This window comes from Pterocles gutturalis, unplaced genomic scaffold, assembly GCF_000699245.1.
Source record: "Pterocles gutturalis isolate BGI_N339 unplaced genomic scaffold, ASM69924v1 scaffold12838, whole genome shotgun sequence".
Taxonomy (NCBI): domain Eukaryota; kingdom Metazoa; phylum Chordata; class Aves; order Pterocliformes; family Pteroclidae; genus Pterocles; species Pterocles gutturalis.
In genome coordinates, this window is record NW_010118268.1 from 63,623 (window position 1) to 90,286 (window position 26,664).

Here is a 26,664-nt window from a genome sequence, read left to right on the forward strand (position 1 = left end):
AAGAGGAAGGAATATTATCAGTGGAGGTATAAAAACCCTGGGTCTTGTTCCCCGTTTCCTTATTACAGAAGGTACAAGTTATGCCACAGAGGTGTAAGTGATAAAATAGTTTACACCAGAGAGGATACCATAGAATTAATTCTCCCAGGTAATAGTACCCCTCACAACCTTTCATCTCCACTGCAAGCATAGGTCACATCTCTCACATAAATGTATATTAAGACCTTAAAGTTAAAGCCCCATTAAAAACCAAACCAAAAAAAACCAAACAAACAAACAAAACAAAACTGCTTGAAAAGATAATGTGAAATAAGTAAAACATGAGAGATGTCTAGCCTTACGATTTCTAAGGTATTACTGGGTGTCAATGAGCTGTTACATTGATAGCAACAGTAGAAAATCCTACACAGGGAGGTTACTCACTCAGAGAGTTTACAGGTTCAGGACCACACAAATTCCAATAGCATGAATAGCAGCTCAAGCCCAAGTAGGAAGCTGTTAAAATTACTAGCTTTTAAACTCACCACAAAGCCCTTGTGTCCCTGAAGAAAAGCTTTTTGAATTAAGTTTAAGAATAAATTCATTGTTTCTTGGAGTAAATGTGAGATTATGTCCAAGATGGGAGAACTTGATTTCATGCATTATTGCTCCATAGACATTGACTTCAAACAAACTGCTGGCATAGGGAATATGAACCCTTTCATCATTAACAGCCACCTGTTTTCAAAAAAGCAAGATCATCACATCAGTTCTAGCAAACAGTTAAAATCAATCCAATCTTACAGTTGAAACACATTTTGACTGCAACCTGGTCTAGTGGAAGGTGTCCCTGCCCATGGCAAGGGGGTTGGAAACAGATGATCTTTAAGGTCCCTTCCAAACCTTCCCTTTCTGTGATTCTGTGACTTCACAGGTACTTGAAGACCCAGATGAATCTGGACATAAGAATCAATTTTGCAAGCTGAAACTTTCTATTGAGTCTAAATGCAGAGAGATAACGGACTTTCATTCTATGTATTATATGAACAATTCTTTCGACATTTTTCCATATGAGTGCATTCCTTCAACACCACATACATATAGACTAACAATCCAATGCCATGAAGTAAAAATGCTGCCTACAGACTCTGATTATCCATAAACCTCAGTGAAAGTAAGGGCTGTCCCATCACCGTGCAAAACTGGGTGCAGGTGTTTTGGTCCATCCTATTTTGCTACATGAGTCAGAAGAGATCACCTTTGCAGGCTAGCCAACTCCTCTATGTCTGAGGAACCTAGAGGTTGAAAAATGTGTCACAGTGAATTTGAATACTTCTCTGCCTATAAAACAGGTGTAATGCATAATAAGCTGGCCTTTCTTCTAATGCTGACGTACATTTGCACACAAGATAAGAACCGACTCCCTATCTCTTCAACTAGCCAGTCATGCACAGCTTTGTGAAGAATAGACTGCTCTCCCAAACACCAAATGACAACGTTGTATAAAGGACCTCTGCCAAAAGAGGAGAACCAAAGTGCAGTATATCCTGTCTATAATCCCTGCCTTTCTGGCAGAAGCGTCAGGGAAACATTGCCAAATCCCATGTTCCTGACATTGTTACACCAGCACAACAGGGAGAGAGAGAGACAAGAGGAGAAACGTGTCTGGCTCACTATGTCAACATAGATTGCATCATGAAATTGAAACGAGGTAGCCTAAGAATAGGCTGCAAGGGGAACAGAAACCAGATAAAGGGGACAAATTTGTCCTCGTAACCTGAATTCTATAGCACGAGCAGACAATACACAGATCACTTAATTGCATTTAGCTTACTGCCATGTCACTGAAGAGCTGAACAGATACACCACGATGTTTCACTTCAATGGAGTCCATACAGTTCATCTTTGGTGTTGCTCTGCATGGTCCTTCATGGAGGAGAACTTCAACATCGTGTTCCGTGTCTCGAAACAAAGTGTAGGAGCAATTGCCGGTCAGCTTAAAATTCAGCCCATCAAAAGTGACAATATGTCGAGATGAACTTCCTATACAGATACCTGTAAATCAATGGAAAAAAAAAAAAAAAAAAAAAAAAAAACAAAAAAAAATTCCTTTTTCTCAAAATCAATGGAAAAAAAAAAAAAAAAAAAAAAAGACACATAGGAATTCACTTTTGTCCAAATTAGAGTATTTCTTCACAGTCATTATGGGCATGTGGAACCAATTAATGGAGAAAGTTAGAAAGGAAATTAATTGCAAATGCTGCAGCAAATCTTCTACAAGAAACTTTGGTAAATACTACATCATATGGTTTTTTTGAAGTATCTTTGGAGCAATTAGTATTACAAAGGATTTGGATAAACTAATAGAAAATCCCTTTGCATTAAATTTACTCACATTGAATATGATTAATTAAAAATTTTTATAAGAAAAATAAAAGCGGGGAAAAACCCTTCCCTGTTTGTAGAAAGACTGTAACATACTTTTTTTAACTTTTGCATTACATTTTTATTGTGTAAAATTGCATTTTATTCTGTACCGTATTACATTTTAAAGCAAATAACACTATTTCATTCTTATCAAACACGTCACAAGTCAATATCAGGGGACAGATTTGTTTTGTTTTTTTCAGATGGGAAACGGGAAAAGGGCAGAGAAATAGTGTGCACAGGATAAACCAATGGTCAACTGACAGCTCAGTGTCCTTGTCATTAGATTATAAACACTTCCTTGTCTTCATACGCTGGAAAACAAGGAAGGTCAAAATCTCACAAGCACCAAAACAAAACCTGAGCAAAGGGATGCTTCTGATTCACGTGTTTTCAAATATTTTGCTTAAAGGTAGCAAGGACAATCAAACCCCTGTCAGCTAAACATGTAGGAAGAAAATTCTTATTGTTAATAATTCAGCTACTTGGCTTCTAATTCAGATTTGAGAATAATCTGTTTCCCATTCACTGATCTTCAAACTTAATTACCCAGGAAAAACAGCAAACAGCAACTTGTGCTTCAACAAAAAATAAAGACTATCTTGTGTACTGGCAGGCACTGAATTGTCAGGAGGTATACCCCTTTGGAGCATTGGAGCATCTTCAGATATTTTACTGTACTTATAAAGTTCATGTGTAAACAACAATAAAACAAGTTATCAATAAAACAATGTTTCTCAACCTTTTTTTTATTCATGGACATCTAAAAAATCTCTAAGGATAATGGGAATCCTTTTAAATTTCTCATAGGTATTCTGTAGCACAAAATGCACTAACTCAATCCATTTAAATGTAGTCAGTCCAAAACCAACCAACACCCATGAATCACACGTTGCAAATCATGTTGCTATAAAATTTGTAACTAGTTCAGCAAGCAAGCACCTTTATGGTATAACTCCAGATCTATTCTCTGAACGACATAATGACTTATACAACATAAGAACACTTTTTCAAGTACTTCTTTGCAAAAGCATGTCATATCATCTGCACTGTCAAGCTCACTTGAAAGTGTGCTTTAGCTCTCTAAATAGCTCAATACTACTTTGCTGAATCACGAGAGCCAATTAAGCATGCACTGCCCTGCTCCTGCAGCACAGATTGCCTAACTAGCCTCCATTCACAACAACAAAGAGATGTTGAAGCACACTGAGCTTCTACTATGCACCAGCTTTGCTATGCCCATTTCTAAAGTTTACTGACTGCTGTGAGTTTCAGCTTTGAGTTCAGCGCATATGGTATCAGAATCAGCCTTCCTGGCTGCTACAGATACTGCTTTAGTTGACCCAGCATCACCCTGGTTTTGCTGAGTAGTCATTGAAACAAGGGTACTTTGCCCGTGGGTTTTTGATCAGCTGGCTGGAGTTGGGTTTTTTTTCCTCCTCTTATAACATATGAAAACTTACCACTTTTCCCTTACAACCTGTAGCACCTTGGGAAAAAAAAAGTTAAATTTTGCATATCATGGCTCACTAAATTCATAAAGAACTAAATAAGTGTTATCTCACGCTAAACAGCAGCAATATGAAGTCAGATAGAGGTCTTTTCATGACAATGCACGAATGGTAATTTTTCATTTCACCCTTTCAGAAATCCTATATGAAGACATGTTTTGCGAAATGTATGCCAAAATTAATGCCAAAAGTAATCCTTCAGTGTATTTAGGATTGGGAAAATTATTCCTGATGCACTTTTTACAAGTAGATACAACTAAGAGTATCTTTGAAACATTATAAAATATTTATGTGATTCAATTAATAAATATTTCTACCGTTTTGATATATTTATATTTAAAGTGTTTGGACAATCAAATGTGCTTTTAGAAAATGCTAAAAGTTGGGATGTTAAAATTTTGTATGTCTAACAGTTCAGGGACTAAAATCTAGCTACCCAGCTTAGGTATTTCAAGCAGTGCCTTGAAGAATTTTTTCTTAAAACAGCCAGTTCAGCAAAGACCATTTTAAATTGAAATGGTACAGTACAAAGAGAAGATATATATAGGGTTCTGATTTACTTTAAAAAGTAACTATATGACTTCAAATGTAAGCCAAATTTTCAGAATTATATTGGGGAGTACAGTCCTCTAAGCTTCATCAAAGCCAAAGAGATTCAGGCTCTGAACAGGATTTAAACATTACTGAAAATAACACCCCCAGGTTCCTGTTTTGGAGATTTCTGCATATTTTAGCTGTAATAGCATGCATAATTGGACTGTTGTGTAGCTGCAGGCTTTAAGATTTATTTGATCTGATCGTTTGGACTTTTAATTCAAAATAAACAACTATTTTTTTTGTGCAAATTGAGCATATGACTACAGCATGTTTGACACCAAGAGGAGGTGAATCTCACTCTCCAAACCTAGTCTGAAGTGTACCAAAAGACCTAGCGTCTGAGCCTACCCCTTGGTGCCCCACGAAGTGTTCTTCCCGGTGATGGCTGTGGAGCGAGGTGCTGTGCCACACCGCATGCCGCCAGGCACCACTGCCTTCCTTATCCCACACTGTCACCATTTCACTGTTGTCAGAGCATCTGTTCAGGCACTGAGGCAATCTGGAGGCTCCAGCTCATCTTTTGGTTTGAAATCATCATTCTTTCTCCCTCAAGTCTTCCCTTCACATATGTGGGATTTTCCTACAGAATCTCTCTTTTTAATAAACTGATCACCAGCCTCACCCTGTAAATGCGAGTAGGTGCACTTAATTTCTTTTCCTGTCATCTCAGCCAAGGCACTAAACATACAGTGCTCACCATTTCTGCTCAAATACCCAGTGTGAAGTTTTATGGAGGCAGGGAGAATTTGCTGTTGTTGTTTCTTTAATACACACGAGTCATTGAGGTCAGGCCAAACCCTCAAGCCTAGAGATGGACGAAGAATATATCACTTGCTTACAGCATGCCAAGATAAATTTATATGTTCTTCCATGCATCCTCCTTCCTCATTCACACAGCTTTGGAAATTGAGTGTGAGATTCTCTGACAAAGCAACGTAGCTACGCTAACATGAAAAATAAGCTCACAGTGGCCCTGCACTTGTAAATAGCATCACACCTTGCAGGCATCAGTGAGACACTAACACACCTAGCTGTTTACTTAGCCAGTGTACAGCATTAATTCCTCCCACCTCAGTCATCTTTGACTAAGAAGCTCCATTCAGCATTACAGTTGTGATAAATATTTCAAGTGATGGGGAGGGGAGGCAGACATTCAAAGATAGATACTCACATGGACACATCCATCGGCAGCCACAAGTTTCTTCAATCTTAACAGCAGGAAGATTGCTGTGACATACCGGTTTTGGCATCCTCTCACAGTTAATTTGGTGACTCTCCAGAACTGTGTAATCTCCTGGAAAGCATGTCACAGTGTGGCACTGATCTGGCAACATCCATTTGTCACCAGGCTAGATAGGGAGACAACAGATATTTAACAATTGAAAGGAACATGGGTGGAGGGGAGAAAAAATGTGAAACTTGGCTGCAGCCACACTCCTACAGCTAGCAAGTGAAGTGACACTGACAGCAGTGCTGCTCAAATTAGCCTTGGATAATTAAATAATAGAATGCAGCGTATTAAGGACTTTGTGAGGATGAGAAAGTTTAAATTAGCAACACTGTGAGAAATAGACTGAAATTCCAAGCAAAAGATAATAGTCTAGAATAGATGTTTTGTTGGAGCAGAATGAAGTATCTGGTACTCCATCTATTGGTAACTTAGCCATGCACGGATGCATGCACGGATAGCATAGTCAATAAAGAATTCCCCTTAGCTTTTCTTTAAATGTCAAAGTCATTAGTTTTCATAAGCCATAGAATTATTTTAGAAAGAGCTCTGAGCACAGATGTTCATGGCACAGCAAATTTTTCCAAGCTAGAAAGGCGTGGAATACTCTAGTTATTTTATGCACAACCACAGAACTTTAAAACAGTTCCTCCCTTCCTGAAGGGAAATTGTTCCTTTACCAGATTAATGTTATTAGATATACATAATGGTTTTGTAAAATTAAAAGTAAAATATAAAATATATTCTCATTTTCTAAAGGACAGTCGACATTTTAAGACAACAGGATTGCATACTACTAAATGACAGAGAAATAGATGTGGTCACAGTCTGTAATATCTCAAGATTCATATCTGCAAAAAAGCTGAGCTCTCTGGCCCTAATCCCACAGAGCTCTAAAGTCCATAAATGGGTTCAATGAATTTCAAAACAGTGTTTATCCCCGAAGTCTGCATTTATCCCCAACATCCCCAAATGTGGGAAACAGCCCTTTCCAGAGGTGAGTCCAGAAGCATTAGTAACAAGTGAGACAGTGGTTCTATGAACTGGATAACACGTATTGATATTCACAAGCAGAAACGTGTGGGGAAGAAAAGATGATTGGCATCGGGCAGGGTTATCTCCCATCCTCTCATTTTCATCTCACCCATCATTCCCATGAAAGAGAAGAGCAAAATGACAAAATATTTATGTAACCACAACGTATTCACAGGCTATTGTTGGCACTAGTGTGCCATCCAAGAATAGTGATGTAAAAGTACTGCTCTGTATCTCTGAGCTATGTGATACTGTCAAGTCTAAAAGAGAACTACCAGATTTGCAGCCACAAAAATTTACATATGAAATACAAATTAATTTGCTGCTTTAATTTATGAGCTACATGCCACTTTGTATGTTTCAGGAATGTGAGAAGGGAACTTGTCCTGAAATCAGCTTAATACTTTTCAGGCTTGTGAGCCTAGAGGAAGCTGCAAAAAAGTAACTTGAGGAGCTTTAAGTATGGAAAAAATATTTAGATAGGAAGAAACTGGTTTTTAATTACAGTTGTCTCGTCTTCAACTCATTGAAAGTGGAGCACCTGGAAGGGTACATATACAGCTGTGCAAGTCTGGCAAACGACCCTCTAGCTTCCACACATATTTAATTGTCTTTAGTTCACTCCTTAACAGGACATCTATTGGAAAACATCGAAGAACTGGACAAGAAAAGCAAAGCACAGCACATTAAAACAAAAATATCAATTGAATGATCCAAAGCCAAGAATCCCGGTGTCAAAGGAAAATGCAGGGACACTGAAGAAAAAGAAAGCCTAAATCCCAATTCATATTAAATCATAGGAGTAAGAATAGGACAGAAAGGAATGCAAAAGCAAAGGTTTCTAAATTGTGAAGGATAAGTTTGCCAGCACGCCAGAGGAAGCCTCAGACTTCCTCTCTAAGGGAGCACTGAACCTATAGACCCAGACTTGCACACTCTTCCTCTGACTGTACATCTGCAGAAGAGAGAGCTACGTACCTCAACCAGGTTCATCAGCTGCCACCTTTTAATTTAGTTACTGGATATGATAATTTAGCCACTGGATATGACAAGTACTAAAAACTTACATGGATTCAAAGAATGACTGAACAAGTTAATGGAAGAGAAAGCTATCGAGCACAGTGAAACACAAAAAGATGCCACTCACAGCTCAGGGAGTCCCTGAGTAACAAATTGTTCAAGGATAGGAAAGTTCAGGGAAGTATCATATATGCTTACTTACATTCTTCCCTGAATCTATTTTTGGCCACATAATACAGGAGGGTGTATGGATTTTTGGCCTGACCTAGCACATTTGCTCTCCTGCCCTTGTGCTACAGACCCTATCCACAAATCTTTTTTCAACAGTAATTTCCAGGGTAGATGTAATAACAATAAAAAAATGTAACAAGTCACATTGCTCTTGATATTAGCTAGGATTTAGGCTGAGTTTTTTGATCCTGAGAACTCTGATTTCCTTGCAAACTGTGAGATTAGTTCCCACAATCTCCAGGTGCATGACAGATATCCCTCTTAGGGAACTGAGCCTCCTGCAGTAACTGTGAGTAACACCTGAAATATTATGGATCCGATGTAAGAGCCTGTGTTTTCTGAATCAGGAAAGAGCCTTGATTCTTCATCCCTGGATGAGGGTAAGAGGCCGACGGTGCCACGTTACTGACCATGAGTCAGCAGAGGGATTCAGGGTGTGGGTGCTGAACACCAGAGGCAGAGCATTTTCATGGTGTCCTGCAGGCACCACAGGGTGCTCAACAGCCTGCTCCAAAAGGCAATGGCTACCATGTTGGCTGTGTCTTCTAAAACTTGGGTTTTTTCTGGCTGAGAGAAGAGGTAACAGAAAATCCCCTTAAAGACTACCATTTGAAAGTGTGGTTCATTTTCATATGGACTGGAGCCTGGCCTTTTTTCTTCCAAAAGTATTTTAGCCAGAACGGAAATTGTGCTTTAAGTTTAGCACCAAAAAAATGAAACCTGACATGTCTGAAATCCAAGTTTAGGCTTCCCAGCACTTATCTACATGTACCTGTGTCTGCTTCTAGAGCCCAGAGGTGTGGACACATGTAATTCACATTAAGAAACAACAAGAATCTAATTATCTTTTGTTTTAAATTAAGAAAGTTTTTCATGTTTAGGTTTTTTTTGTTGTTTTTTTCTTAATTACGTTGTCAACCTCAAAGCCACCAGATTATACTTAGGGTCTGATCTCGCTAAAGCCTTTCTGTGTTCAGACCAGCTGACCGAGGCCAACTGTGTAAGGCAGCTTTGATACATTTCCTGTGTCTAGAAAATTCATAAGCATTTCTTTATTAGCTACATCCTTCCTTACCATCATGTCTTCACAAGGGAAAAATCAAAGGAATATTTTTAATGCATCAGAAATTCAAGATATATCCTAGGGTAGAACTCGTAACTGACCCCTACTAGAAATGTGTAACAAGCTTATGCTAATATTTTTAAATGCATGAAGTATCATATGTACTCAAAAACCTTGGCATTTCACCTGCAATGAAGGAAAGGAACAATTTATAATACCTACATCATTATTTTCTTAAAGCAGATCACTTCTGAGAGATAAGACAGGTTTATTAAATTTCTGAGCATTTTCTCAGGATTAATAAAAGCTTTTCTGCAAACCAATGCTAAGAACTTTGATTTCATTACTTAAGAGATAGTTTTTGCTAGACAGATGACCATCACACAAGGTATTAGTATTTTTAGCAGAAGGAGATGGTCTGGACAATGACGTTGCCTCTGCCCTATACATGCATCTTTATTTTGGTCATGTCTAGCTTTCCCAGAAGTTCTTTCACAGGAGATGGAAATACATTTTTTTTCATCAGGGAAGACACACATTGTCACAAGTTTTGGCTCTGCACTGCTTTCAATAGCATTCAACACACTGCAAGATCAGGCGTCATTAGAAGAAGTCTCCTTTGTGTGCAAAGTTATCCATATCAGTTCAAAAGCCAACATTTTCCTCCTCCAAAATAATTCTTAATACTTAACATTGTCCAACACTTTTTATTTCAGATTATCTATTGAAGTTATCATGGTTCAGCTTGAATTTTGTAACTTGAAATACAAATGGATGACCCAGGCAATACACTTACATTCTTTTTGTTTCCTTCCTCATCTATACATCCTCTAACAGGGTCTGAAAGAGAAACAGACATCTTTTAGCCATCTCACTCCCTTCTCCAGCCTTTGAAGTGGTGGTCACCAAAATACAGATTGCTTACTTAAAAATGTGACTCAGGCTGTAAGAAGGGGGTTTTTTGTGTTAAAATGCGAGAATCCCTGTCTGAAGACTGCATACATTTGTCCAAAGTGTACAAGATTAAGTCAAAGAATGCATAAACTTTGTTCCTGTTAGCATTACCTGTCTTCTGCAACGATGTTGGTCCCAAAATACCCTGTGAGCAATAGGTAGGTTGCAATTCTACAGCACTCCTTGTACTGACACACAGCTCTGCCCAGATGATACTTAAAAGAAGATCATGGCTTTAGCTCTGAAGCAGGATCCTGCCTTACTTCTGAATCTTGTGATGAATTGAGAATATTTCTGGTAGTTAGCAGGTAATGAGAATTTACACACTCATGCACACATACTTTTATTAAATGCAGAAGGATAAATGCAGTGAGTAACCCCAATATAAGATTTGTTAACAACTAGTATAAGCATGAAAATAGCTGCAATAAGAATAGTCAAATTCAGTTTCATTACATTCAGCCATAACTGTGATGGGCAGTTTTTTATGCAATCAGTTAGATGGTCACAAGGCATCCATTGAATTGCAGTTTCCACGTTTATGTGCTCTTACACCACACCTGAAGATATATGGAAAGTAAAGTAGTACTACGGTATGACAATGTGATAAGCACGTATCTAAGAAATTAAAACACTGACTAGCAAACTCTTTATATAATTCTGTACTATGCTAGTTTATATACCCCATAAGCTTTGTCTTTTCCAGGACAAGTAATGTGTTTTGAAAGTATTTAGAAAATCTTTTAAACCTTTTTAACAGTATTATTTTTGATCCACTTCCATACATAAAGTAAGATTCCCTCTGTACAAGAAATCCAACTGTATGAGTCTGAAGGGGAAAATTATACTTTACAGATTGTAAGAAACTTAAATAAAAGAAAACAAAAACAAAACCAGAAACAAACAAACAAACAAACTAGAAGATATCTTACCATCAGCAAAAGGCAGAGCTAAATTTTTTCAAGTTTAGGTGTCTAACGTAAGACACCCACCATTCAAGTTTTTGAGCATATGCTTTGTGCTATTGGAAAAGCTTTCATAAAAATGAAAAATGCAAAGCTTTCACCTCTAGTACCAATAGTTTATAGCACAGGTTGCAGTAAGAAAACAGTTACTGGTTTCAGACTCCTTCTCCCCATCCTATATCTGGGACTAATATAAATTAGGGCAATAAAATCACGTATTTTACAGTGTGAGGAGAGGAGATGCATCTTTAAAGGCTTATTTTAAAAGAAAAGAAAGAAAATGGCAGCTGTTTAAGTCTAGAAAAATGGCAGCTGTTTGATGCTCTGGAGAGATTTTAAAATGCCAGAAGTGATCCCAGTGGAGACTGATCGGATATCTCTAAACTGGACTGTGCACGCTCTGCAGCTTCCTCATTCTTAGTGGTACTTGGCTCTGCAAAAAAGTCCACTTTTTTTAATGGAGACCTAACTTAGCCCTAGTAAAGCTGGTAAAACTCATGCAATGACTAACATGATGAGACAGTGGTTTGTGGAGAGGGCAAGTCGATTCTATTGTAATCGAAATAACAATAACAACATGAATAATAAATATCTATATACAGACAGACCAAGGACACAAAAGAAGCAAAATCCTTAAACTTTGCTTAAAAAGCAAGTTTACTTAAATTGGTGGCATTGGTATCTACAAATAAATGTTTCTTTAAAACATTTTACACCTTTTTTTTTTTTTTTTCTCTCCAGTGTTTGTTTTCCTGGAAAAGTTGATTCTTTCTTATTCTTTTTTTTTCTTACACTTTGGCTGAATTCTGTGTAGGCATGCACATAACGGTGCTTAGGTCTGTGCAGAAAAATATGTAATTTGAAGTATTTAATCACAGCTGACTTGTACCATTTCTGAAGCATGCCCCCATTCATTTATTACAACTTGAGCTTTCCTGGTGTCCTTCAGTTAATGACAAGCCCTGATTATTAATAAGATGATAGTTTGAAAGTTCAGGCCTAAGCAGTTTTTAAAATCTTGCTGAAAGTTTGTTAATTAGAATGGCAGTTGGCTACATGCTGAAAGGGCTCAGATTTTTACTCCTAAGTGATGGTGGTGATGATTGTTGGTGAAACACTAACAAGCGAGCCATTGGGCTTTCTCAAATCGAGGAAGATCATTCGGTTTTGGCATTTCAGATTTTATGTTTTGTTCCAGTTATGATGCTACAACTATATTGGACTTACCCATGCACACTTTTTTGATAAATTCACTATTCAATGTGATCATAGTGGATAAGTCTTCAAAATTCTGAAGCTTCATGATTCTGTTAGCAGCTGATGGCCCAGTCAAAGTCCTCAGTTGCTCTTCATCATATCTGTTCCCAACTCCAATTGGAAACAGGGATACCCCTAGAGAAACAGACAAAAGGGTCTAAAATGGGAAATGCACAGGAGAAGGAGGTCTTTGCTGTCCTATTTTTTTCAGTTGCCTCTTAAAAAAAAATGGGAAAAGTTTTTTTCCAACAGTTAATTTTCATGTTTTACTTGCATCACTCCCTCCAAGTAGGCTGAAGGCAATTAAGGGCAGAAATGGTGATGCCCTAATCACAGTGTTTGCAGAGATGAGCTCTATTAGTCCCAAGCACAATAAGATCATGCATGGTCAACAAAATGCAGCTGCAGACTTAGTGACAACATCTTCACTTTTTTTCAAATGTAAAAAAAATCTCAATATGTTGTTTTCTTTCTTCAGTTACATGGCAATTGGATTATTTTAAAGCCATTTAATTAAAAAAATAATAGTTGTTATTTAGCCCATGCTTTATTCAATAGCTCCCAAAGCAACATGCAAAGGAAGTCACTGTTCCTCAGCTGAACACCTGAGGAAGCTGAGGAACAGAGACTACAGCCAGAAAACTTGAAGAAACATCATGCAGCACACTAATACCAAAAGTATAGTTCTGTATGGGTCATTGCACAATCTGATCAAATCCCCTCTCTATTTATTATTATTAGTACAATGAACCTTCCAAGATTCACTGTACTGCAACAGTATTGAATCTATAACATTAGATCCCATTTCTACCATCCCTGTCTATTCCCAGGAACTGGGAAAATGAAATGCCACTAATTTGTGAAGGCTATAGAAGCTATTCAGCTTAAACTGCAGGTTGGTCCTGGATCTACCAGTGATTCATAGGCACCTCCATCAGGCAGGTTTTGCTCAAGCCTATTTGTTATCAGAACATTACGCGCAGCAAGTCCATATCAGTGAACTTACATGAACATGCCAGTGCCTTAATTTTTCATCCTTTATTCTAGTGCAACACTTAAAAAGCAACAACTCCGCTTTAAAATATTGACAGTGAAATGAGATTTACTGTTCATTCTTGCAGAAATTGCAGCAGCCTCCACAGCATCTTCTGATCTCCTTGACACGATGACTATTGCGACCTTGGATGCGCTGGGCCTCCCTCCGTGGGATTCTGACATTGAGTTCTGAACTACAAAATCAATGGCTTTTCCTAAGAAGAAACGAAGAGATAAATGAAAGATATGATAGGAAACACATAGAAGGCTATAAAACTAAATTTTACTTTATATTAGTAGGTTATACAGTAGTGGAAAATACTTCTTCTTAAAGGACTTTTAGTGTCTGCTTTATTGCTGCCACATGAAAGATCGCAGCTATTGAACACCTACCATTACTATTAACACCTCCCAACGCAGGAGGACCATCCTTAGCTCCCCAGTCTCTGAAATAATGGGAATTTTACTACCCTTCCTTAGCCACGAGGTTAAAGTTATGCTCCTCACTTTACTAGTTACCTCTTCTGGTAGTATTACCATTGCGTTACACAAAAGGAAAGAAGATATTGTAGAACAGTGCACCTATTTCCCGATTGCAGAACAACAGTGACATCCAGTGGCTATCGGAGCTACAATGTCACACCACTCTAAATTGTACATACAGGTTGCTCAGCACCCAGAGATCTAGTCCTTCCCTAATTCACTCAGCTTTTGATACGGGTGTGAAAAGTGTATCTTGCCTTCCACTAGCTACCTCTCTGAACTCTAGACTCAGAGTAACCCATAACCTAACTGGGCAATCCATATTTAAAACACACACACACACACACAAAGACCAAAACAACAAACAAAACCCACAAAACACACTAAAAAAATTCTACCTTAGCTCAAATCACAAACTGGCTTAAATGGGTAGCTGCTGCCCTTTCATTTAACATTTGTGATCACTCACATTTTGTTCAAAATCACGTCCTCAGCAAGAGAGCCAGCAAGAGAGCACTTTGCTATTACTTGTATTTAGATATGTATTTGCACAAATATTTATCCTGGGAATGATGGTACAGAGCTTTCTTAAAAGCTCTTTTGGCTTGGAAGTTATCAGGTCAGAAAGTAGACATGATACTGCACGATTGATGGGACATTCACAGCAAACAATGCATGGTGAATAACAAATACCTGTAAAACTAGTTCCTCTGAGTAGCCTGCAAGAACTGTGGAGAAGAAATATGTTTGCCTGAGGAATTCACTGAACAATTTTAAATAACAAACACATTTGTAAAACACTGGAAGTCAGATTGTAGATGACTGACCAGCACACCTCCAAAATACCTTAGCACACCTGAACCTTCGTGTCTTCTTTCATCATGTCACTCACTCCTTTTTATTGGCAGAAGCAAAGATCCTTTTGCCAAGCTGCTGCAAGCATGGACAACCTCTAGGAAGCTCACTCAGCACACTGACTATTGATAACGTGGCAACAGCAATTGGATATTCTACAAGGCTTTAATTAGGCTTTCAGGAATAATTTATCCCTTGGAAGAATCTAGCCTAGAATAGCTATCTCAAAAAAAAGTGTAAATGTCTCCTTTTCCACAGTACTGGTTTGGAGGTGATGTTCCCTTCTCAAATACCGTTACTTTCCCTATCTTTTCCTTTTGTCTCATGCACCTTTCAGTCCGTGACTGACAGCCTTGTATGCCTTTCTCAGCCTATTGAGACACCTCTTCTTCCCATTAGCCCATTATCACTATTTTCTCCCAGAGCCTTAGCCTCATCCTCATTTGTCATCTCTCCACACAGATGCCCACAACTAAAGAGAAGAGCTGGGACTCACTAGGAACTGCTGCCAAGCCCTGTCAGACCTAATGCAGGAACAAAATCCACATCAGCTTCACCTTGTATAAGCTTCCATCTATCATGTGCCGTTACCTCCACTAGCAATCTCCTGTCTAGAGAGGGTTAGATTTTTTTCCAAGCAGGATTTTCCAAATAAAAAGATGCCTGTTTGTTTAAATCAAAATGCTTTTTCGAAATGTCAATCATGACCAGAAGGAAAAAAAGAAGAGAAAAATCAACAGAACGCTATCAACAGTATTTAAGAATAAGATGGGATGTTTCTATTTTGTTTCTTGCTATGTAATGACTACCTTTTATTTAGTTCTTCCAACTGCGTAGATTCATTCTGTTCTTATAATTTGATTTTCATTCCCACTTTAATTCTGTACTATATTTTACATATTCAGTGAAAACACATCAGAGTTTCTGCTCAGTGAAAACCTCCAAATTTTGAATGTTTTTCTAGTTGCAACAAAACATATTTTAAAACATCATTATTAGCTGGGTGATAGTAATCCTATTTTGCAAGCTACTATTCCTGACCAGAAAAATTAACTAACACCAGGTATTAACTCATGTCCTATACAGCTGCCTCACAATCACTGCAACAAATGGTTTTGTTTTCCAGTAGTTACCCTGTATGTCTGTAGAGGTAGATGTTAGATGCAGAATGGCATGTTAGCTCTAAATAACTAAGGGATAAAACAAAATACAGAAAATTAATATCACTATATTCCAGTCCCTGAGATTGCTCCAGGATGGTCACTGTGCCAGAAAATTGACTCATTTCCCTTTTGTCCTATAAATAATTACTAAAAACGTATTTCAGGTTTCAACTTTCAAATATTTTAGGTTAAAATTTTGTACAGTGAGAATCACAAACAATTTTTCATTCATTTGTGAAAAGTACTGAGATTTCTGTGTTTGTCTTTCTTAATGACGCTTTGACTTTTGTGTGGTTTGTGTGGCCACCAGCTGCTCCAGCACAATTTTTCTTTTTCCCATTAATTCTGAAAATTTTCAGAAACTTCCATACGTATCTGTAAACTGGAAAATCCATTACTTTTATAATTTCTAATAAAAAAAAATCAAGTTCCATTGTAACAGAACCAGGGACTATTTCAAAGTCCCCTCAAAACAATTACCCAATTTATTGCATGGAAAAATTTTTTTAGCGTACTAAAACCTCTTTGGATTTCTTCCCTTATTTTGAATCCAGCTCTAGAGAAAAGAGCCAGGTGTCTGAAGATATGATCAAATGAACTCTTTTGTCCTGCTAGAGGAAATCAGAAAGTCACCATCCCAAGTTGGAAGCTGTCTCTTCTCAGCTTTTTGTCTCTACATCTCACCAGGGAAGGTAAAAACAAACTCCTCAGAGACCATAATAAAAAATATTGACTGCTAATAAACCAACCAACTGAACATTTTCTTACTACTAGACTGCAACATAACAGCAATGTGCCATTTTCATACCAATAAAGGAAATTTAAAACATTTACACTGAAAAAAATATCACTAAGCACAATGCTATATTAAGACTGGAAGGAGAGCGCGCAGCATCTTGGCCATAGCTAAACTAGCTTTAAAATGGCCAGGTTTGAGCCACACAGGCTTCAGCCATTATAAGACCACATTGGGTCTTGGACACCCCTTCAGTGGCTGACATCTGGGCCACTACTGCTGCTGCTGGCACCACTACAGCTTGCTCTGACATATCTACGTCCATTGCAAATGCACCTCCGGCTGCGTTAGTGCCATAGCAAGCTGCTGGCAAAGGCAGGGTCTGCTTCGCCAGGTGCACCAGCTGGGCATGCCCTCCCAGTCCCTGCAGACAGACCTGCTGCCCACCTGCCCGCACAGCTAGCCGCCTCGGGCAACTCACAGTGTCTGAAAAACAACCTTTCTAAGAAAGTGCATTGTTTTCAGCCATTTTGGCCCTTCACTCAGCTCACCTTCCCTTGCTGCAGAAGGAAGGTGGTGCAAGCATGCAGCAGGGAGCTGTCAGGGGGACAGGGATGGGCCTTTCTGCAGCAGGTAGCTCTTTAATCTGTTTAGCTGTATGGAACCACACCATCAACTATTCATTTCAGTGATGGACCCTAGAGAAAATCCAAATGCTAACAGAAAATGCCCAAAATCCTGCTCCATAAAACAACAAAGCAATTATTTTTCTTTGCAGAAAATCTGACAGTCGCCAAAGCATCCTTTGCTAGCAGTGACAAGGGGTATCATCCAAGCCCAAATTAAGTGAGTGGGAGGTTTGCTATGGGCTTTGAGGATTACACATTTTGAAGGGCTGCATGTGACTCTAAGCCCAGATTAGCAGCCAACATGTTCCCACATACTGAACATAAGAGTAAATTATATTAGTCTCACATATTATTGCAACAAATGGTTTCTGTTTCTCACATATATAATGTGCTATCAAAAAAAAAAAAAGGTAACAAGTGAGCTTCGGAAGCAGAATGACTTCTATACTCACATGTATTTTAGGCATTAGACATGCAACTCATAAGAACTCAAGATGGAAGTCTCAAAGCCAAAAGCCTTCCTCACACACAGGAGAATAACAGAGCTGAGAGCAGTGTGACACACAATAAAATCTGTTCTCAATGGCAGTGGACATCACGAGGAATATGTGCTTGGTTGTCTGTCCCTGACCTCCTGTCTCCTAACATGGCACACTTATGCTGGTCCTGACAGGCATAAAGGCCACAATTAATTTCACACATGCACATACACGCCTCCTTCCCAAATTTAACCATCTAAACATTTATCTGGATAACTGAACAAAAAGGCCTAGCTGGAAGGAGCACTGAGCCCCCAGCAACCTTTCAGCTCAGTCAGTAGGGCATGACCAGTAGTCACTGAGCATGCCCATGAAAAAAAATTTGAAATAAACAAAAAGGATAAACAAAAAACCCCATTGATTTATACAGGCCACTTTAGAAAGGGCAGGTCAGTCATTCCAAAGGCTGCCACCACAGCACAGCACAGCATTCTCCACATCCTTCAGTGCTGACACACTCCTAACTACACTACAGAGTACAAAGCAAAAGTCATGTTTAGAATAATCGTTAAAGAAAAAAAACAACAGAAGATAACCTACTAAGACAGGGAAAAAATGTAGAAGGGATGGCATCACTTCACAGTATTCTCCTCTCAGCTAAGACTATGAAGATTTGATGCTGAACTTCTGACAGTCAGAACAGGCTTTGTAAGAATTTTTCCTGGACTATTCAATAAGGGTTAATTAGCTGAATATTTTTTTTAAATAATCTGATGCATATTCAAGCCAGACTCATATTCTGAAGGAATAATTCAGAATGGTTCATGTAGAGGTTCCTGTGAGGATTGAAAGCTGATTGAATGGACATAAACAAGCTTTAACAACAAAAGACAATCTGTTGAATAGAGTTGGAGGTGTTTACTGGGAGTCTACAGGGAATTACATTAGATTCTGCATTATTGAATAATTTCATTAATGATTTGGATAAAGGAGGTAAAATGTGTAAAAAGGCATGCTAATCTGAATCGCAGATATTACATTGGGAGCAATTATAAACATCATGGAATGAACTGAAAGAGAACTTCAAGGTGCCCTAGAAACATTTGAAATACATCCAAGAAATAAAAAACAAGATTCATCCCAGAATAAGCCAATCTGGAGGAAAACAAACCAATTCACTGACATTTAATGGTTTGGTGGGTGTGCCTCAGGGAAAGCAGAAACTTCTTAAAAGTAACCTTTGCAATTATTTTCTTTAATTTTGCCTGAAATGAGGAATAAAGCTTAAAGACCCCATGAGGGTCTGTGGAGTTGTGACAGACGGGATTCCAGCTAGGCAGAGGTTCCTGCTGGGAACTTGTGAATCAGTGCCTTAAGTGGCCTCAGTGGTTTTGCTAACATTTCTGCAACATCTCCACCAAAAACAAAAAAAGTACTACAGGAGGTCTTAATGACCCACAAGTACTGAAAGCTGCCTGGGAAAGAAGTGAAAAAGAAATGGCTCCTCTGCACTTTAAGTATAGAAAAAGCCAACACTATCTCGATTGTGGATAGTCCAGATTGCATCTGTTTAACAAGGACCTGTCTAACTAGGAACAACCTTCTATGAAGATAATCCTGAAGCTGGTATTTAGATCTTAATTTAGGATCTTGACTAGACATTGAACTGTGTTTTTTTAACTGGAAATAGCAGATTATTTTAATTTTGAAACAAAGTAACTATTTCAAACTGATCCCACAGATAGATGGTTTAAATAGTCAATTCTTAGCACTTTGATATTCTGGCATTAATGTGTGTCAGTTAGCAGAATGGCTGGATTCTTCCTGAACAGCACAGATTCATCATTTCACCAGCCCACCAGCACCGAAGGGAGAAGGCTATGAGGCCCCAAAACCTCTCCTGTTTTTCTAGTTCTGCAGGTCACAAATCAGGACTGGACCACATTCAACTCTCAAACCTTATAAGAAATTAACTAAAAAAACAAGCAAGCAAACAAAAAGTCCTGCCAGGACACTGAATCTAAGTAGCTCAGGGAAGGGAGTAGTAGGCATCCAAAGCTGGCTTCAGAAAGGAGCTGACACCAGCAATTCAGAAACAATAGTTGGGGAGCAAGAGGAAAACTTTTGTCTTCCAGTGGATGAGAGCCCTTAGATCAGGGCAGCTGCTAGCAAAACCACAGCCTCAAGCAGGTGATGGGGGGGGCAGATTTTGAAAATTCTGCATAGACTGCATCACTCAGGGCACAGATCTGAATCTATAAAAGTGCTATGGTGGGCCTTTGCTTCCTAAACCACAGTGGGATTTTAGAAAGGAAACACTTATACCATCTTAATCATGACAGGCAAAGCTGAATGCTGCCATTCAGATATGTTAATAACTATAGAAAGTTTCAGTAAAAATATTTTCGACTTTTTTCCTAAAGGTAACGGTGGGGACATGGAGGGAAAACACATGTTTTCTTCCCCAACAATGCTTTTAATACAGATGGACCACACAGATCATACTTCCTCCAAATTTTGAGTCTGAGACAGGCAGTCAGCACGGAAAACATCAGCCTAAATGAGCTGCTTTTAGTAAAGGTATAAGTAAGCAAAATCATGGTTTTAGAAAGTGTTAAGCAGTATGTATTGTAGGGACTGCTCACTGTGCTCCCTGTGACACTCCTAAATACCATGAATGCTGACCAGAGGCATGTTTCTCAGTTCTCTTGTGCAGATCACTCTTTTAGCTGAATGAAGGCTTACACAGTCATCTCTTGCTTGCAGTTAGTTTTCTTTATTTTCAGTTATTTCTTAGGTGAATTTGTACACAATTACATTATGCCTGAATATCCCCAGGGCTTCTTCTCAATAGGTTACTTGAGCCAAAATTTGCATGATGTTCTCTTATTGCATATGCATGGGAAAGCTTTGTGGTATTGGCTGCTATTTTTTGCTCTGCCTCAAACACTTCATATCTTTTTTTTTCATTATTTCTTACTAGTAAAAGGTGTCTCTCTCCTGGAGTTTCCTTATGATTAGATGAAACAGAAAAAGGGAACACTTTCTGCAGTAAGACTTGCAGTGATGGCAACAGAGCCCACAGTTGCACTATGCATATATAGCATTTTTGACTGAAACTGGATGATTTGCATCAGCAAAGATTGGATAAGGATTACAGAGGATCGTGTTTCTACCATAAGGAAGCCAGTGCAAATGAGAAGAAACAGCGCTGGTCTGATGGTAGTGGTATTTTTGATAGGCAAATCCTGATCAAGCCCTCCATAGGCTAGAAAGGATTTCCAAAGCTGCCCAGGGAACTGCCACATCTGGACTGAGCCATCCAAACATTCTAAGCAGCCTCTGCATTTCCAGAAGCCCAAGGAGAGACAGAACAACATGAATGACCATGCGTTTCCCATGGATGCTGAGTCTCCTACCTAGTCAGCCGAATTCACACACATTACAAGGTGCAGGACAGGACCACAGTGAGTTATTTTCATTACTTCATTTGGGAGGAACTACTTCTACTCTATTCCATTTTGGTTCATTATACCACATCCCTCGTCGTGGTCTCTGAGCATTTTCCAATGAGACATAAACAAATCGCTAACGAGTATGTCATGTGGCTGCCTCTCCCCTTTCATTTCCCAAAGGCCGTGTTTCCTCTGCTTATCCTGCAGTTCAGTGTGGCTTACTATACACATTATATGGAAGGCTTCATGAAACTTATCTATTTGTATGTAACAATTTATCCCACAACGAGCCTATAGAAGTCTCATCAGCCATCTGGTATTTTTATTTCTCCAGGCTGAGAAAGCAATCATGGCTAATCCTCCTGCGAACTATGGAAGTCAGGTTTTACTTCTCACTTTTCTGTACCAATAACTATTTACAGTGTGAAGTAGGCCAAAGACCCTAAAAATCTGTGTACTCCTCAACTCTTATAGGACCCTAATGCTAGGCGGCTGCCAGAGCAAATGTGGTTCCAGTCCAGAACAACAAAATTCTCAGGGTATCTGGTGAAAGATCAGATATGCTGTAGGAGAATCATTTTTTGCTGAACCCTACAACAGATACATGTGCATGTACTGAGTTTCCACAGACCCAGTGAGAAATCTGTGTTATGTTTTAGAACACGAAAATTGAAGTGGACGTGTTTTTCAGGATGTAATTGTCTGGAACAGAATATGATGTTTCACAAGTAACTTTTCAGCTACGGTGCTGCCTTAGGCAATCCTTGCTCCCCAACACCATCGCCAGCCTTGTGCCAGCCCAAGTCCTTGTGGGACCAGCACGGCAATTTTGGTGAGGGAACTGAACCACCCAGAATATAACTACTGTTTTGCTAAGTTATTTTTCAACCATATTGGTTACACTGGCTCAGCACAGAGTAACAAACATCTGGCAAGGGCAGCTATTGAAGTCAGCACAAGGAGTTCTGCTGCTAAATGTCCAATCAACTAATTGATGCTGAAAGGTTAATAAGCAAAGTCTTTACTTCTTAATTATGTTTTGCTTGCTTGAAAGTTAATTAATGCAAGTCCTGAGGATTACTTCAAGGCTAAAAAAAAAATTGGTCGTCTTCTTTCGAAGATACATCAAGATGAACCCTAATTCGAGTAAGCTATTGATACATTTTAATAGAGAAAATTGAACATTTACCAAGAAACATACACATAGTAAAGATATGAGTGAACTAAAAAAACAGAGTCCTACTGCAGAACACCACCACAATAGCACTGACATAAATTGGTGACTGGGATCAGGCTATATTTAGGATTCCTGGTCATTTTTTTCCTTCTTGTTTAAACATCATCATCCACATATTCACTCACCTAGTCTAGCAGGACCTTGCTCTCTCTGTTGAATTGAGTGCACCATCTCTACAAGCTTTTCAGCCTCTTGAGGCATGTTCCATGAAATTTCTAGATTATTTTCCCTGGCATACTGGAAAACCGACACATGAATTGAAGTATTGCCTGAAGCAAAAAGCAGAAAAGAAAGATTTTAAGTACTGCATATGAATGTCTTAAAATAAATGTAAAGGATACATTATGGTTGTGTTTTACATTAAGCGCAACTAGACAGTGATTTTTCCATCAGAGTGTGAAAGCTGCATTTTCAATTAAAAGATCCAAACTAAACTATTCCTAGGTGAAAAAACATGCAAGTACTGCTGGGAACAGTTGCTTTTCTGTCAGGAATCAGCATACAGTAATTTACCCCAGATCAATTTGCCCATGACTGGAGAATTTCACTTTATTGATCTCCAAATATTGTTCCTTTTCCATTTTAAAATTGTCTAAATATCACTTTTTTTTTTTTTTTAACGTGCACATTGTTTTGCAAGCGTGGTACTTTGATGCCATTTGTCTGATGGGTCAAGCTCCCTGGATGACTACCTTCGATGCAAATTTCCCTCTGTCATACATCACTTGAGTGACATGCATCAGGCTGCAGTATGGGACATAGCACACCCAGGGAGCATGACCTGCAAAGGGGAATGAAGAGAAATTCCAAGTTCTGCTATTTTCTGACAGCCTGGTTCTGCTTACACATTATGTAAGAAGTATGAACAAAACAATTAACAGAGGCTTGATATTGATTTGAATATTGTCTACTCACTACACTTTACAATTTTTCCACGGTCTTCTCAAATATTTTGATATCAAGGCCATAGTCAGGAGTAATTTCATAGCTATATTATTATTATCCTGTTGTTAAAGATGTAACATTTGCTATTACAGACTTCAGAGATAAAGAAAACAGCTAGGCTAAAATAAATTGTCTGTTGGTTTATTGTTTAGTTTGTGTTTATTTAACTTCTCTTGCTCCTCTATATTGTGTATGTACACAATTTTCAGAAACAGAGTGTCTTCCACATACCATCTCTAAAAAATCCGTTATTCTAAACATACAGCAATGCTTTACTTTTCCTCTGTGAGCTCTCTAATTAGTACAAGTGCTGGTAATCACCTCTTTTGGAAGCACAGGTATAATACAAACATGTCAACACCCAGTGGGAAACACCAGCAGCAATAGCAGTTGCTCCATGGAAATGGTTTAATGCTGAATTGCAAAAGTACAATTCTGATTAAAAAATCCAGGTCGTTAAAACAAATGCTGCTGGAGAAACGCAGGATCCTTTATAGCCCCTGCCATGAGGATGGACTTGGTGCAATGGCACACGATATCCAAACTTGCTACATGTACCACATGGTCCCTTCATGGATGTGCAGGATATATGGCATCCTGCCAGGGTGGCTGCACTGATGGTATCTGTGCTGAATGACCTAATTACAGGTATACTTCGCATCAGTACATACTCTGCAAGCTCAGTGAGTCTAGCACTCCCAAAAAGTGTCTGTCATCCAACGTGGGTCAGGAAATAAATCTTAAAAAGTCAGTTCCAGCACCCTAGGTTAGTCAAAAAGAGCTGGTCAGAACAAGAAATGCCCATTCCAAAGACCAAAATCTTGCAGTCAGATAAAACCTGAACGAAAAACCCTCTGAATTATCTGTTCTTACCTGAATCAGAACTGAATTTGAGCTATTATTTTCAAGTCTGTTGAACCTAATCCAGAACTGAACCAAAAACAAACATGAATTTTTGCTTTTCTGCTTCAGAATAACAGTTCAGCTAAATCTCCATCCTGTGACAGGGATCTCTTTGCCTGTTTGGCACACACGCTTCTTATGTCCAGGACAGTATAAAGGGAGGCATTCATTAGAGCTACTGTCCAAGCTATTCCCTGTCACATGATTCCCTGAATTGGATGTCAAACCTCTATTGAACTGAAGCTTGGTTTGGGAGGAAACTGAACTGCATCTGAACCAAAGGCTTTACTAGACTGATTTCCCCAATATAAACTTAAATTTTTTTGAGGGATAGGACTGAGTCATTTAAAAATAAAATGTTTTAAAAAACCTATACTGAGAAGCTTTTTTTCCTGTATAAGCAAAATAATACAAAACGTCTTTATGTGTTTGAGTTAAAAGAGAGATACATACTGATCTCAACACTTTCAATAAATGCCCGTACAAAGTTTTTCATTTCCTCAAACTCTGATGCTCCAGTATTGGAACTTCCATCCAGAAGAAACATGACATCCATTGGTTTGTTGCACAACTCTGAGAAGCGGGGAGAGAAAAAAAAAAGTTTGTTTATACATCATAACCAGAAGTAGCATCTACTGATCTATTGGTAGGGGCAGAATGGGCAGAGATAAAACAGAGAGAAAACAAAGCGGGATAATGACCAATTGATTTGGTAAGTGATGCCCTTTTAATGAAAACCTTGAGATTTATCTTTAGTGAGATACATGAGTATTTTAATTCTCGCTTTTCTACTAATGCTATTTTACTCTCAGGGGACTAAAACAACAGCAAACAAAAAAATCCAAGCTAAACCAAAACAATAACAATAAAAAAAACCCAAAATATCATCACCCCTCCCCCCGCCCTGAAGAAAACCCTCAGGAAAGAGGAAGTGTGTTTTTAACTTCCTTGAAGCAGGCCCCGCCCCTCAGAGTTGTGCAAAAGAGGAAATTACACAGAAAACACGTCCAGCTTTACCTGGAATTTCTGTCCAAAGTTTATGAGAGCAGCATGACTGCAGCACTAATTCAGGTGCTTCTTCAATAAGTCTGCTATAACTGTGCAAGATAATTGGATTATTAGGCTGACTGATCTCTCTGAGTTCTTGGATATTTGCATTAGGAGTTATGCCTATGGGAATAACATTTATGCTCCTCGGAGGTCGTGTGATGACATCAGTGGAAGGACTTGATGACACCATATATACCAAGTGAGGAACATCTTGCCTGCCCCCATTCACTGGTGTAAATGTGTGTTTGGAAATATAATTGAGGGCATTCCCAGTGTTGGTAGCCTTCCCTCCTTGGTAGGGTATGTTCCTCACCTTCTCAATAATACTTTCCTTTGACTGTATTTCCCTAAAGGAATACTCCAGTGTGACAGTCTCTGAATACTGCATGACTGTAACATGAATATCTTCCTGTCCCACATCCATTCCTGTGATCACCCTCTCAAGGAACTTCTTGACAATGTTGAAATTTTCCTCTCCTACATTGTCAGATCCTTCCACAATAAAAGCAATGTCCAGACTTTTGTGAGTGGGCTTTTCTGAAATGGGTGGTGGTGCTGTGAGTCCCCAAGGGGGAGATAAGACACCGGATATTGTTGGAGTGGATGTAGATTGTAACAGAGAACTTTCTTCAGGTCCAAGATGACATAGACGATCAATGAGGAGATCCCTGTTATCCATTAGCTCTAACACATTGTTCATTAGGAAGGCTTTATTATCTGGTGACTGCTTTTCAATGAACCTGATTTGCTCCACATTAACATTAGGTCCAATCCCCACAGGTATCACTGCAATTTTTTTATTCTTCAAAGCCGTGAGGATGCTGCGGAGTTTTCCTGGAGACTTGCTTGCTATAAATAACACTGCAATTCTGGCAGCATTGGTCCTTTCTGCTTTTCCAAACACATGAAACACAGTGTATTTAAGGACTTCGGCAGCAGACGCTACTTCATCACCTGTGTATTTTATGCTTTGGACAATTTTTCTCATCTGGGACTGTGTTTTGATATCTTTAAGGCCAAGGTAGATTGTGGGGCCAGCCCTATACACCAGAATTGACACTCGGATTTTCTTTTGGGAAATGTGGAGTTTCTTCATCATGCCAGTTATGAAAGTCTTCAGCTGGCCAAAGTCCTCCTCTGACAGTTTATTGGAGCCATCCAATAGGAAGGCCAAATCCATCATCTTGCTGCATGAATATTCACTGGGTGGCAGCTCAATGTCCTCCTCTGGAGCAGGTGTTGTTGGTGTCAGGGTGTCCTCCACTGGTTCACAGGCTACACAGGATAAGTTCTTGCCTTCACACAGACTACAAAAATCACCAAATTTAACTGTAAAATGTCAGCACTTATAATGACACATCACCTGCATCTAATAAAAGAATGACCATTCAGAAACAGTTAAGTATCTCAAAAACACAACAAAAACA

At 38.8% G+C, this 26,664-nt stretch overlaps 1 protein-coding gene across 1 annotated transcript in view; it reads right to left on the reverse strand.

The window, feature by feature from the left end:
• VWF (von Willebrand factor) overlaps nt 1-26,664 on the reverse strand; it is a 98,244-nt gene that overhangs the window by 43,959 nt on the left and 27,621 nt on the right. The window contains 9 exon segments of the mRNA XM_010076140.1: nt 525-717; nt 1,814-2,034; nt 5,686-5,863; nt 9,888-9,931; nt 12,238-12,402; nt 13,374-13,517; nt 22,465-22,608; nt 24,641-24,760; nt 25,205-26,544. Coding sequence (XP_010074442.1) covers nt 525-717; nt 1,814-2,034; nt 5,686-5,863; nt 9,888-9,931; nt 12,238-12,402; nt 13,374-13,517; nt 22,465-22,608; nt 24,641-24,760; nt 25,205-26,544 — 2,549 coding nt within the window.